The sequence below is a fragment of the Humulus lupulus genome, chromosome 5 (genome assembly GCF_963169125.1).
Source record: "Humulus lupulus chromosome 5, drHumLupu1.1, whole genome shotgun sequence".
Classification (NCBI taxonomy): Eukaryota; Viridiplantae; Streptophyta; class Magnoliopsida; order Rosales; family Cannabaceae; genus Humulus; species Humulus lupulus.
The window spans coordinates 146,155,278-146,168,784 of record NC_084797.1 but is presented as its reverse complement, the minus strand read 5'-3'; the positions used below and the strand labels follow the sequence as shown (position 1 = coordinate 146,168,784).

The following is a 13,507-nucleotide window of genomic DNA, read 5'->3' as shown; positions in this document are numbered from 1 at the left end:
AAGTCACCAATGGCACACTAAAAGTGACTCATGAAATGTCAAAAAATAACTTAGCTCATGTATTTACCAAAGCTCTATTTCCTAATTTCGTTCATGACATTGTAACCAAGATGGGTGTATTAAATCTATACAATTTATCTCGAGGGAGGTATTAGGCATAAGAGATGTTAGCTAGACTGCTATAGCTACAGTTAGGTAATTTGTTACTTAAAATAATTTAGTTTAATTCTTGTTGCTACTCATAACCTCTTATACCGAGTTGCCTGTACTCTTTGTATCAAACACAACTTTATTTTCCCCTCCCTCCCCTCACAAAGTACAACCAATACAGAGCAGTATATATGTATGGATCGAAAGTCAGAGTTGACAGCTCATATGTTGAGATAATTATCTGATTCGTATTCAGATGTTATTCATAATTTCACCAAGAGGATAAAAAATGACAAGAATTTAACTTGGTTTGACAAATGCTATAATGATTTCCACACTAGTGTTCTTCATATTATATACACAATGCAAGAAGAGCCTCCCTTCAAAACCCAGTAAAACAACGCTCATGACAAGGCAGCAGCAAAAATCAGGAATTAGCCATTCTAGTTTACCCGACGATTGCAATCAAGCTTTGCCTGACTGCCGGAATAGAGCAAAGCAAAGAGCCAAAGATACCATTTAGAGCATAAGCAATAGCACAGAATGGAAGAGCCTCGGGCTCCTTGGCTGATAAGGCAGCTGTGCCCAATCCATGAGCACTGAAATAATTTAAGAACAAATAAATAAATAAACAATGACAGCAACAACAACAATAATAATAATAATAATAATGTAACAATGACCAGGAAACCGACTACTCTGGAGTAAGAACAGTATAAACTCGTTAAGGATTCTGTTCTTAAAGGATATGAAAGTTGTTTATCACAAATTGTAATTTCTAACAGCAGAAGTGAAAAGCATTAAAAATTGGAAGTAGGCTCTACTATAAGAATTTAAGGGTATCAAGTTCATACCTAGAAGCAGTTGCTATTCCACGAGCAATAGGATCGTGAAACCGTAGTTTATCCAGTGATGCTTGAACAAAATTTGCCCCAACGAGACCAGTTACTACAACTACAGCAGCTGTCAGTGATGAATTGGCACCTGAAAAAGATAGTTCATGAACCAGGTTAATTGACAACACTGAGAAACACATAATGCTTAACAAGAATTGTGAAAATGGTCAATATTTAACATTGTGAATCTCATTGAGCCTCACCAGTTACACTGTTGGGGTCTATTATGTTTGCTTACACCGTAAGTTTATATTTCGAAAGTAGGATTTGACCATTTTTATCATGTAATTTTGTAATAAAATTGGATAGGATATTGAAAAAAATATTCCAACAAGCTAATTAATCACCCTTATTATGGGATAACTTAGTCCCGTTGAAAAACTTAGGATAATTTTATCATATCCAATCCTTCATGTATCTCAATAGTAAAAAAAATTATAATTTTTTGTATCCAACTCATTTTCTTATAATTTATTATTGATAAATGATCAACTCATTTATTCTTCTATGTTTTTCTCTTATTTTTCTTAATCAAATCTTATCCAATCTAATTCTCCTAAGTGAATAATGTTAGATTACCTTTCCAAAATCCTAAGTTGATTGGACAGTCAACAATTGTGTTTATTTTCCAACAACCCCTTCATGTAAGCCTAAACAACAAAATTTTCAAAGACAAAGTAATTGTCTTGCTTCAAAGATAATTGTGTTTTATCATAACACTTGGCATTTCTGTTGGAAAAAGCAAAATATGGTTCCTAAGAAAAATAGGGTCCTAATATTGTAGGGAGTTGGATGTCAAGAAAACAATTAGTTAACTGAAAGAGCCTCATGAATCAGAGGTGTAAGCCACTCAATATACCCAATGAACTCTAAGCTGTAAAGGTAAAGTTGTATGCCTCATATCTCAAGGCACACACCTCAAAAGAGTTTAAAATACATGTTCTTACCATAATATAATACCCTTATGGCAGGACATTGGATGACATGAAAATTGTTACAAGAAAATATAGGCTTCTCACCATTTTTCAAAGATTTTTTGAAGACCTTTAATAAGATTGAGTTAACTTTAAGATTTAGTTGCAGATGATTACTTATCTACAACGGCAGCCAACAAGTAAAATTTTCTTACCTTCAAACAGAGACACAATACTGAGAGCCAATGCAACAGTTATACATCTGGGTAGAATTGATATAGTCAAGGTTGGTTCCAACCCAACTAGACGTCCAACAAGAGCTGTTGAATACAATGAGAATATTGTTGAGAGGATGACAGACGTGAATATCTCAGCTGCATGCCTCTTAACCAGCTGAAAATATATTCAATAATAATAGTTGTTTAGCAACATAATAATAAATCTGAAGGAATATATATAATGAGTCAGACAAGTATTTTTTTTAAAGGGTTATTAGCGTTGAAAGTACCAAAGCTATTACGTTTGTAGCACTTAAGTACCTAAATTATTTTTTTAGCGGCGAAAATATCTTCCGTCTATATTTTGGTACAGTATGGTACAATCGTCAATTCTCTCTATTAAGTTCGTCTGTAACAAGTAGGCAAAAGTACCCAATTAGAGAGATAGTAGTGGCGAAAGTACCCAACTAAAAGATATTTGTAGTGAAAATATCCAATTTAAGAGATATTTGTGGTGAAAGTACCCAAGTTATAAGAAAATTTTACACCATGTAAGCAGACTTAACGACGAAACAGATAGCTGCACTAAACTACACCAAAACATGGAGGGAAGGTACTTTCGCCGCCAAAAAAATAACTCGAGTACTTCAGTGTTACAAACTCAATAATTTAAGTACTTTCATCGCAAATATCCATTTTTTAAATATAGGAACAACTGAATTAAATATTTGGGTACATTTGCACCCTCCTAATTTTCCCACAATAGACTTTAGAGGTATGAGAAGACAGAAGGCCACAAAACCAGAGCAGTGGTTATGTTTCTCAATAAAGCTAAAAGAAATCACACTACTTATCTGATCAACGAAGCATTTACAATGGGCTGACATTTAAAGTAAAACCGCAAAAGCTACATTCCTGGGTGTAATAAGAGGTGAAGAGAATTGTATTCACTTATATTTCAATGAGAAATAAACATATATTTATATACAAACTATGGAAGCTATTCTAGGAAACTATGAGAGAATAGGAAATTAATTAGTCCTAATTTATAGCTAATTTACAGTTAATATAAACAACTAATATATATAGCTAACACTCCCCTCAAGCTGGAGCATATTTGTAAATCATGCCTAGCTTGTTACAAAAATAATTAACCCGCACCCCATTTAATGCTTTTGTAAAGATATCCCATAGTTGTTAGCCAGTTTTTAGTATCCTATGGAGATTAAGCTTTACTAAATTTTCTCACGAACAAAATGACAATCAACTTCGATGTGCTTAGTCCGCTCATGGAGCACAGGATTAGGTGCAATATGAAGAGCAACTTGGTTATCACACCATAATTTTGTTGGTACTGAAGTCTTAAGTCCTACTTCAGTCAATAGCTGATAGATCCACATTACCTCACACACAGACTGTGCCCTAGCCCTATATTCTAATTCTGCGCTTGATCGTGACACAACATTTTGCTTCTTACTCTTCCAAGAGACCAAATTCCCTCCAACAAAAATACAATAACCTGAAGTGGATCTTCTATCCACTTTAGAACCTGCCTGATCTGCATCTGAGAAACACTCAATATGAGTGTGCCTATGATCTGCGTACACGATACCTTGTCCTGGTGTTCTTTTCAAGTAACACAAAATTTGCTCTAATGCTGCCCAATGATGAATTGTTGGAGATGACATGAACTGACTGACAACACTAACTGAGAATGCAATGTCTAGACGAGTCACGATAAGATAATTCAACTTTCCAACCAACCTGCGATATCTTTCAGGATCTTCAAATGGTTCCCCATCTTTTGTAAGGTGCACATTAGGACTCATTGGAGTACTGCAAGGCTTTTGGTCCCAATTTTCCTATCTCAGTCAACAAATCAATGACCTACTTTCTTTGAGATAGAAAAATGCATTGTTTACTCCGAGTTACCTCAACTCTCAAGAAATACTTAAGCACCCCCAAATTCTTCGTGTGAAACTGAATATGAATGAAGGACTTAAGAGATGAGATTCCTCCAGTAATAACAATATCATCCACATATACAACCAATAAAATGATAACGGCAGTTGATTGATTATAAAACACAAAATAATCGGACTTACTTTTCAGCATACCGAATTTCTCAATAGCCTGACTAAATTTACCAAACCAAACACGAAGACTTTGCTTCATACCATATAAAGAATTTCGAAGACGACAGACTCGCCCCGACTCCCCCTGAGCAACAAAACCAGGAGGTTGCTCCATATACACCTCCTCCTGAAGATCTCCATGAAGAAAAGCATTCTTGATATCTAGTTGATGTAGAGGCCATTGATGAGTAGCTGCCATTGAAATAAACAATCGAACAGATGTCAACTTAGCAACAGGAGAAAAAGTATCACAATAGTCCACTCCATAAGTTTGAGCATAACCCTTAGCAACAAGACGGGCCTTTAATCGAGCAATTAATCCATCCGGATTGACCTTAACAGTGAATACTCATTTGTACCCTATGGCCCGTTTTCCTGAAGGTAAATCGACCAAGTCCCAAGTATCATTGTCATCTAAAGCATTCATCTCTTTTATCATTTTTATCATTGCATCATGCCAACCAGGATGCAATATGGCTTCACGAATAGTATTAGGAATCGAAATAAAATCAAGGGAAGCAATAAAAGAACAAGAAGAAGATGACAAATGATTATAAGAAACAAAAGAAGAAATAGAATAAGTGCACTGACGTTTACATGTCATGTGATCTATGGCACCAGAATCAATGAGTCATTTGGAGGATGAAGAGAGAAGACACGTATTAGATTTACCTGAATCGGCAATAGCAATGACAGAAAGAGATGACGACTTGAGTGATTCCTGATATCGTGAGAACTTGGCAACTTCATCAGCAGAAATTAGGACAAATTTATCAGTGGCATCAGTAGTATTTGCAACATTAACAGAGTGTTGTTGCTGATTTTTAAACTGTGGCTTTCTACACTCAAACTTGGTGTGGCCTGGCTTTTTACAGTAGTTGCAAATAATGCCTCCTGAATCCGGTGTTCGAGTTTCAACTCCTTGTGAACGGCCTCCTTTATGCCCAGTTGGAATAGAAGATTTCCTAGGCGCATAATTATTACGACTTACCAAAGCACTATCAAGAGGAACAAAATGAGTAATTTCCGTGCGAAGAATACGACTAAAGACATCTTGTAAAGAGGAAACATCAGAACCAGAAAGAACATGTACTTTCGCATAATCAAATTCAGGTGAGAGCCCTGCTAGAAAACTCATAATAGCCATCTGCTTTCACTAGTGTTGTTGAACCTTCACATCAGGGCTAAATGGCAGCAACATATTAAGCTCCTCATAGGACATAAAGTAGTTCATAAGGGACTGATTTTGTTTCTCCACACGGTAGAATGCTTTGCACACCTCATACATACAAGAGAGATTGCCTTTTCCAAAATACAAAAATTCCAAATAATCCACTAGTTCTTTAACAAACTCACAATGATTGATCAAACCAATTACCTCACTGTCAATAGAATTCTGGATTTGAAGGAATAAGCGAGCATCCTCCCTGAGCCACGTCTGTCTTGAATCATCTTTTTCTTTAGGAGGATCATCAGTCAAGTGGTCATCTTTGTCAATACTTCATAGATAAAGCCGAACAGTCTTACATCACTCCAAATAATTCAAACCAATCAATTTATGGTCCGTGATTTTAGACATCACAGGAATCACATCAGATGAAACCACGGATTTCGCCTCTGATTTATCTCAGCCATAACTCCTTAAAGAAACACAACAGCAAACATGAAAAACCGAAATAATTGGAGAGGTGACAAAACCCTACACTTTTCATTACAAAACCAATAAACCTGAAAAAGATGGCTTATTTTGTGAAAGAATTTTTGGGCCTATAAAAAGTGGGATTTGTGCTTGTGGAAATTATCGAGTAATTGGAAATGACAACGAAGGACCGAAATTTTGTGAACAATGCGGAGTCGAGTTTGTTGATTTTCGAATACGAAGATATCAAATGGGTTACATCAAACTGGCATGCCCAGTAACCCATGTGTGGTATTTGAAACGTCTTCCTAGTTATATCGCAAATCTTTTAGATAAGCCGCTTAAAGAATTAGAAGGCCTGGTATACTGCGATGTGTGATTTGATAAAAATTATGTTACAAATGTAGAATGAGAAACTGTCATCCCATTCAATCAAATTAGGATGTCCCATATTTGACATGTCTCTTGGTAAAAGTAACATGAAACTCAGAATTATAGGTGTGTTCAATACTCCCAAGTAAAAAGGGAAATTGGTCTATGGTCAATTAAGTAACAAATAAATCGATTTTAAATGTAGAATCACAACAAAGATCCTAGAAAAAACCTTGACAGTCGCACCTACGGAAACTATGTGTGCAAAAATGGAGCACTAATCAACCAGAAACGCAGTGGAGACCAAACGAAACAAAAAGGGCCGCCGGAGACTATGCCACGCGCTCTCACGCGCCGGCGCGTGGGAGGTGGTGCTGCAACTTACAACGGCGCGTGGGGCCCACGCGCAGGGGTTCTAGCGGCCGGCCGGACTTCTGGGGAATGGAGATCGGCGGCGGGGGAATCCTTTAGTGTGGGCGGTGAGAATAGTAGACCAACAGAACTAGGGTTTCCGAAATAAAGCCTAAAATAGACTAAACCCTAATTTGTGTTTATGGAAAACCCCCAAAAAAAAATCCTAATTTTGTAGCAAAATTCGAATTTTACAAACTAATGTTCTGATACCATGTAATAAGAGGTGAAGAGAATTGTATTCACTTACATTTCAATGAGAAATAAACATATTTATATACAAACTAGGGAAGCTATTCTAGGAAACTATGAGAGAATAGGAAATTAATTAGTCCTAATTTATAGCTAATTTACAGTTAATATGAACAACTAATATAGATAACTAACACTAGGAATATGATAATTGAAATTCCATGTGAAACGAAATAGAAACTCAATTACTATTGCATAATTTGCATTATTATACCAAATACCACTTGGCTTCTATATGATGAAAATAATTATCCTAGTCAAACTGCATTAAAGGATGGAACAATCCCTTTGTACTTATCATGTTTCAAGGCACTGGTGGCAGATAGTCTTCAAAACCAGTATATAGTGGTCCTAAACATGCGTTAGATACCAACAAGAAAATAAAATAACTGTAGCCATAAATTGAATTGGGGAACTTGTATCATCCGATATGAGAAACGAGAAAATACCTTTCTCTGTTTAAACATTGAGAAAGCAAATGAGAGAATTACAGAACCCAAAAATCCCATCAGCACATCACCAGCTCCAGGATTAGATGAAGCCTTTGTTAGGTAAAATCCTGTGTATATCAATTAAAGGAATCATGTAATTGAAGATGTTAAAGGTAATAAAAAATAAAACTAAACATATGGCTTTTGCATGCTATAAAGGAGGGAGATCTCACCCTTGTGTATGTGGTGCTCTAAAATGCAAAGAGAGAGCATTAAGTAACTAAGTTTTAACATTATGCAAGTCATATGTTATTAAATATTCTCAAAAAATATTAGCCCATTCTATCACAGTTTCTCTTGTCCCTGGTTTTTAATAAATTTTATATTATGATATTTTTTCATGCACTCCACATCTATGTGTTCATCATCGTAGAACGTCAAGTGAAAAAATTATTATTGTGAAATTGTTGCTTTTACATCTTTTGGCTCAATTATGGCATTTCTTGTTCTTCCTTCTATGTAGTTTAATTAGAGTGCCAACATAACTGGACATGTTGCCATAAAAGCCAAAAAGAAAAAGGACATTCAGGAAGGGGAGAGAAAGAAAGGGAAGAAAAGAATAAACAGGCAGTAGACGCAAAGAAAAATAAAGGATTAAAAAGGCTAATAAAGTCATGTAAGTAGCACTACCAGAATAAATTATCATTTTTATTTATTTGTTTGTTTGCTTTATATCTTGGTCTGCAACCAGAGAAAGTGAATAGAAAAAACTAAAAGCTTTACTGTACCTAGAACAGGATCAAGTCCAGACCGAGAAAGGTACCCAAAAGCCAATGCTGCGAGGTCTGCAGATAGCGCACAACATATAATTGGATGAAACACTTTCTTCACACCTGATGGCAACCTGGAAATATAAGTCATAACGTGAAAAGGAAAGAAAAATGTGGAAATCTAAATGTCTTGATAGTTGAAATGAAAAGGAACTACTTTTGTTATGTGGGAAGGGGAAAACTAAGATAAAATCATTACATGTGATGTAAGAGTAAAAACTGAAATTTTACCCGGAACCAACAATGTAGCCTAGAACGGTGGATGCAAGAAGGAATGGAAGGCATGTTCGAGCACCTGTGCCCAGCGCTGTAGGGTATAGTAATGCACTGACAAATGACATGAGCAGAATCCCACTCCAAGACCAGATTTCGATAGAAGAAAAAGGAGAGGGTTTTGCCATGGGTTCAGCATCAACCATTTCTGTTTTTACCAGTTTTCTTACAGCTATAGCTGTAAATCCTGCAACACAAAGTGTCGCGAACCAGCCTCCAACTGCAGCAAGCCAATACAAATTAACATGCGATTGCACTAATAAAAAGAAAATAAAAATAAAACAGCAACTTAATGGATTTATGTCCTGTATCTTTTGTGACTGTGCAAGAAATGAAGAAATAATGGAAGAACTTCTAACAGAAATAATTTGCTGACTGAGTGGACACAACTCTTGTGATTGCTTTTCAATGGAATAAGCTAACTTTTCTATTCAATTAGGCCGAAATAAGCAATAAAGGTGCACATATAAACTGATGATAGCCAGACCCATAAGGAAACAAGACAAGATTTCGGTTCCTTCCATTTGAACATTTTCTGTTTTGAAGGGAAACTTCTAAAGGGTTTTACATCCACATGCCGTGTGCAACTAACTTTCTAATTCTAGAAACTTTTAACATTATTTGATACTCACCATAGCACAGTTTTAAAAATAAAAGTTAAGTCAACCTTTTTAGGAGAATCTTGCAGCATGTATTAGTCTTTTAAGAACAGTAAAGAAAATCAAATAGGTGCCATGACTTGTTAACCTATATGTTAAAATGAGCTTTTAAAATATACACTTCACACTACTCTTGAAATGTTTGTGCAGTTGCATGCCATGCTCACACAACAGGACATGGCACCTACAGAAATGGATGCAGCTGGTTGCACGCCGAATGCACCTGGTGTGCAGAGGTCACCGCACTCAGCATGCTCCAGACACATACTGCACATGCTAATCTGCAAGTGATTGGCCACACATGGCTTGTGCATGGGGCACACAGTGTAAGCTGTCTCCAAACAACACGCACCAGGTGCACTTGCACACCGCAAGCATTAGATGCATGTGTGTGCGACCAAACTGCACAGGCTGTGCACCAGTTGCATGCTACGTGTGGCCACAGTCACATACAACATACACCTGTGGCGTGCATTGTGGCTGGGTGCACCATATGCCAGACATGTGCAACCAAAGCACACTATTTGTACATGGTAATTGCAAAAATTTACCTCTCCCTAGAATAAACAGCAATCAACACATCAATCTATTAATCTAAAGCATCCAAATGTTGGAAACTATGATGAAACTTATTATTCATTTTTCTCTTTTTCACCATTCAAGTATATGAAGTTTCTGCTCCAATCAACTTAATAAATTGATGTGTTGATTGGAGCAGAAACTTCATATACTTGAATGGTGAAAAAGAGAAAAATGAATAATAAGTTTCATCATAGTTTCCAACATTTGGATGCTTTAGATTAATTTAGGGAAACCAGAAAAAAGAGATGAAAATCACATGGTACCATTGTAATTGTAATACTATATTGTGTACTAGACAAGTCAGAAAAAATATAAGAAAATTGACTATATACATATAAACATCCAATAAGTTGGATTTGAAGAAACTAACCATTTTCATCACAACTTGCACTAATGTTTACAAGAATATCGTACTTAGATATAATATTTTTATAATTGATGCAAGTCGTTTAGTACAGATTTTTTCATTTCCAATTATATAGCATAACATCTACAAACTAAAACAATTTAGTAATAAAATTCAAAGACACCCCAGAAACGTTTTCTCTTTGAAATTATATCTTGGCCAACAAAATAATCATAAAGTAGTAAATAAGTCACCTGTGATCAAGGAGATTTTGATGCCAGATGCTGCTGGAATGTCTTTGACAGAGAGAGGCAAAACAACCAAAGATGGAACATAGAATAATGGGAGCCATCTCTGGATGAACAATAGAGCTGGCTCAAAAAAGCTCATCACATTTGCTGCTGCTGCCGGAACAATGGTGTCTAGAACCACAAGAACGGAGAATATACAAAACATCCCAAAGAGGGCACTTGGGAACTTAATTGATGCTGCCACAAATGCCTTCTTCAAATATTTGTCCGTTGCTAGTATCAACCCAAGTGAAACAATCAAATGTAATAACTTAAGAACCTGAAAAAAAAATTGAAACCAAAATAAATATAAATAAATAAAAAATCACACACAAAAGAACCGATCACAATTTTATTAGTGAACACTCAAATGCATCATCTTTTTTAAACAAAACAAAAACAGCCCATCTCAATTTCATGAGTGATAATCAAATGCATTATCTTGATAACCCGGGAAAAAGTAACATAAAAAAAAAAAATCATCTCATATTTTTTTTGGGAACGATGAAATGCAAAACTCTTTACAAAGAGAAAGGCCCTTGAAAACTCATCAACAACATAACTATATCAAGTATTAAAGAAAAAGGATTTACTCACATTTTGAGAAACTGTGGAAGTGCTACTGCTCTCTGCACCGCTAGATTGGGCTGAAATTTCTCTGCTAGAACAAGTTTCACGAGAACCCATTTGCAAGAACCTGGAACTGGAGCTGAACCCAACAGCCACAGAAAAGGGCACTGACCTTGGGAAATGAGAGCGTTTGAGTGACGTCCGGACCCCATTGAAAGCAACAACAAGCGAGGTTTTTGGAATGTTTGTGCGTATACGTGGCACCGAAGAGAGACCACCTGGCGGAAAGAATCTAAAACAGTGGTGGTTTGGAAAAGTGAGCGGAACAACCTGGGGTATGGCTGAGGAGGCCGCCATGGAAATAGAAATGAAGTGAGTGAGAGTGATGGGAAGAGACGACAGAATCCATTTTGGAAAATATGGTTGTGGGGTCTGATATAACAAACAATAATATATATTTGTATGGACATAAAACAATGTGGTGGTGATCAGAGAAGATGAGATGAGATTCGTTTGGTTTTATATGGCGGGAAATAAAATATGTGCAAATGGGTTCTTACGGGTTAATATTGTTTGTTTCTTCAAACTGTCCGCTGGTCGAGAAAATAGCCCCAAATAGTCAATTTTTTCTCTTGAGACTATTCCATTAGCATTTTCTTCACTGGCTCAAAAACTGAACCCACGAAGCTTCCTATAAGCTTGAATTATTATAATATTATTATTTTCATGAAAAAATTACCAACTTGTCTGAAAAACCATTATTTATTTACTTTTTTTTCATGTCTTTTCACGATCCCACAGTCCCGAGTCCTGACCTCCCTCCACTACCATCTTCTCATCATATATTTCTAAAAAATAAGTACAGAAGTTTAAACGCTCAATGAGTAAGGAATATCACCGTTCCAAACTAGATCACTTTCAAGTCCTAGGGCTCTTTTAACTAGGATATAAGCTAAGGAATTAGATTCCCTAAAGTTAAGAAAGAAGAAAAAATAGACTTGAAAATGTTTTTACTGATTATATTTAATGCTCAACGGTTACAGTGGGAATGGATTTTACACATTTATACTGAATTGATATACAAAGACAAAAGAGCAAAAGATAAGAATAAGAACCATTAGTCACTGAATTTCAGGAAAAGGTAAAAGTATAGCTGTTAATCTTGTGCTAGCTGTCATTGTGGTGGTCCTCATCAATTTCTTTTATAGAAATTCTTTTCATTTCAACATGCCCCATCAAGTTGTGTTGTGGAGAGTGAGATACAGCAAGTTTGTTTTTGAGATAATGATCCTGACATATGTTGAGGGGCTTAGTAAGTATATCTGCAACTTTGCTCCTCTGTAGGTATATCCTTGACTTCAACTTCTTTGTTCAAAACTTTGTCTCTAATGAAGTGCACATCAATTTTGATATACATTGTTCTTGAATGAAAAACAAGATTGGATGTCAATTGTCTTGCGCCTGAGTTATCACACCAAATCACTGCTGGACCTCTGCATTTGATTCCTATTTCAGAAAATAAAGATTGTAGCCAAACAACTTCAGTGCAAGCTTGTGCTATAGCTCTATACTCTGCTTCAGTGCTTGAACGAGCAACTAACTTTTGTTTTCGTGAGCTCCAGCTGACCAAATTGTTACCAAAATAAATGCAGTACCCAGATGTGGATTTTCTATCATCAAGAGAACTTGCCCAGAACTTGCCCAGTCTGAATCACAAAAGCCTTCAATAGTTAAGGTAGGAGCTTGAGTGAACATGATTCCTTCTCCAATTGTGCCAGCAAGATATCTCAGTACTCTCTTACAAGCACTCCAATGATTTTGAGTTGGAGTTTGAAGAAATTAACTTAGTTTATTAACAAAATATGCAATATCAGGTCTGTTGAGTGTGAGATATTGCAAGGCCCCTATGACACTTCGATAAAGTGTTTGATGCTCAAACGCAGCGCTATCTTGCTAGCTCAGTTTATTGCTTTGATTCATGGGCGTGGGACACGGTTTGGCACTGAGCATGTTAGTTTTCTTTAGGAGATCAAGTGTATACTTGGTTTGAGATAAATGCAATCCATCAGACCCCCTAGTTATCTCAAAACCAAGAAAGTAGATGATTGAGCCAAGAGTTTTGAGAGCAAACATGGTTTGAAGCTAAGATATAATTGCAGTGACTTGTTTGGCATTGCTTCTTGTAAGTAAAATGTCATCAACATAAACTAATACAAGGAGAAGAGCATCACCATTGCTATAGAAAAACAGAGAAGTATCAGCCACTACAAGAAAAAACAGTATTTATAACACTTAAAAACTGATATCCGGGACTATTGATAGCACTTCTGAAAATGCTAACATAGCCCCTGTTATTAAAAGTCCAGTCTTTTCTATAACAGTTTTTGAATGGTATGTTCAGTGTTATCTTAAACTATTCAATAACACATTTTTAGGTGCTATAATATTGAAATAATAACATTTAGATAGAGTTTTTGATTATAAATTTAAAATTTAATCTTGTACTTTTTTCATAACACTTTTCAATTGTTACATTTGA

General features: G+C 35.9%; 1 protein-coding gene across 1 annotated transcript; it reads right to left on the bottom strand.

Annotated features, from left to right (window-relative positions):
* Positions 1–378: 378 nt before the first annotated feature.
* LOC133777729 (plastidal glycolate/glycerate translocator 1, chloroplastic) lies at positions 379–11,372 on the bottom strand. Its single transcript, XM_062217449.1, has 8 exons — positions 10,996–11,372; positions 10,363–10,678; positions 8,480–8,741; positions 8,207–8,322; positions 7,437–7,546; positions 2,176–2,353; positions 1,005–1,134; positions 379–749 (listed from the first exon to the last, which is right to left on the bottom strand). Exons 1-8 carry the CDS (start codon positions 11,323–11,325, stop codon positions 599–601), a joined length of 1,593 nt encoding a protein of 530 aa, XP_062073433.1. The 5' UTR covers positions 11,326–11,372; the 3' UTR covers positions 379–598.
* Positions 11,373–13,507: the final 2,135 nt, after the last annotated feature.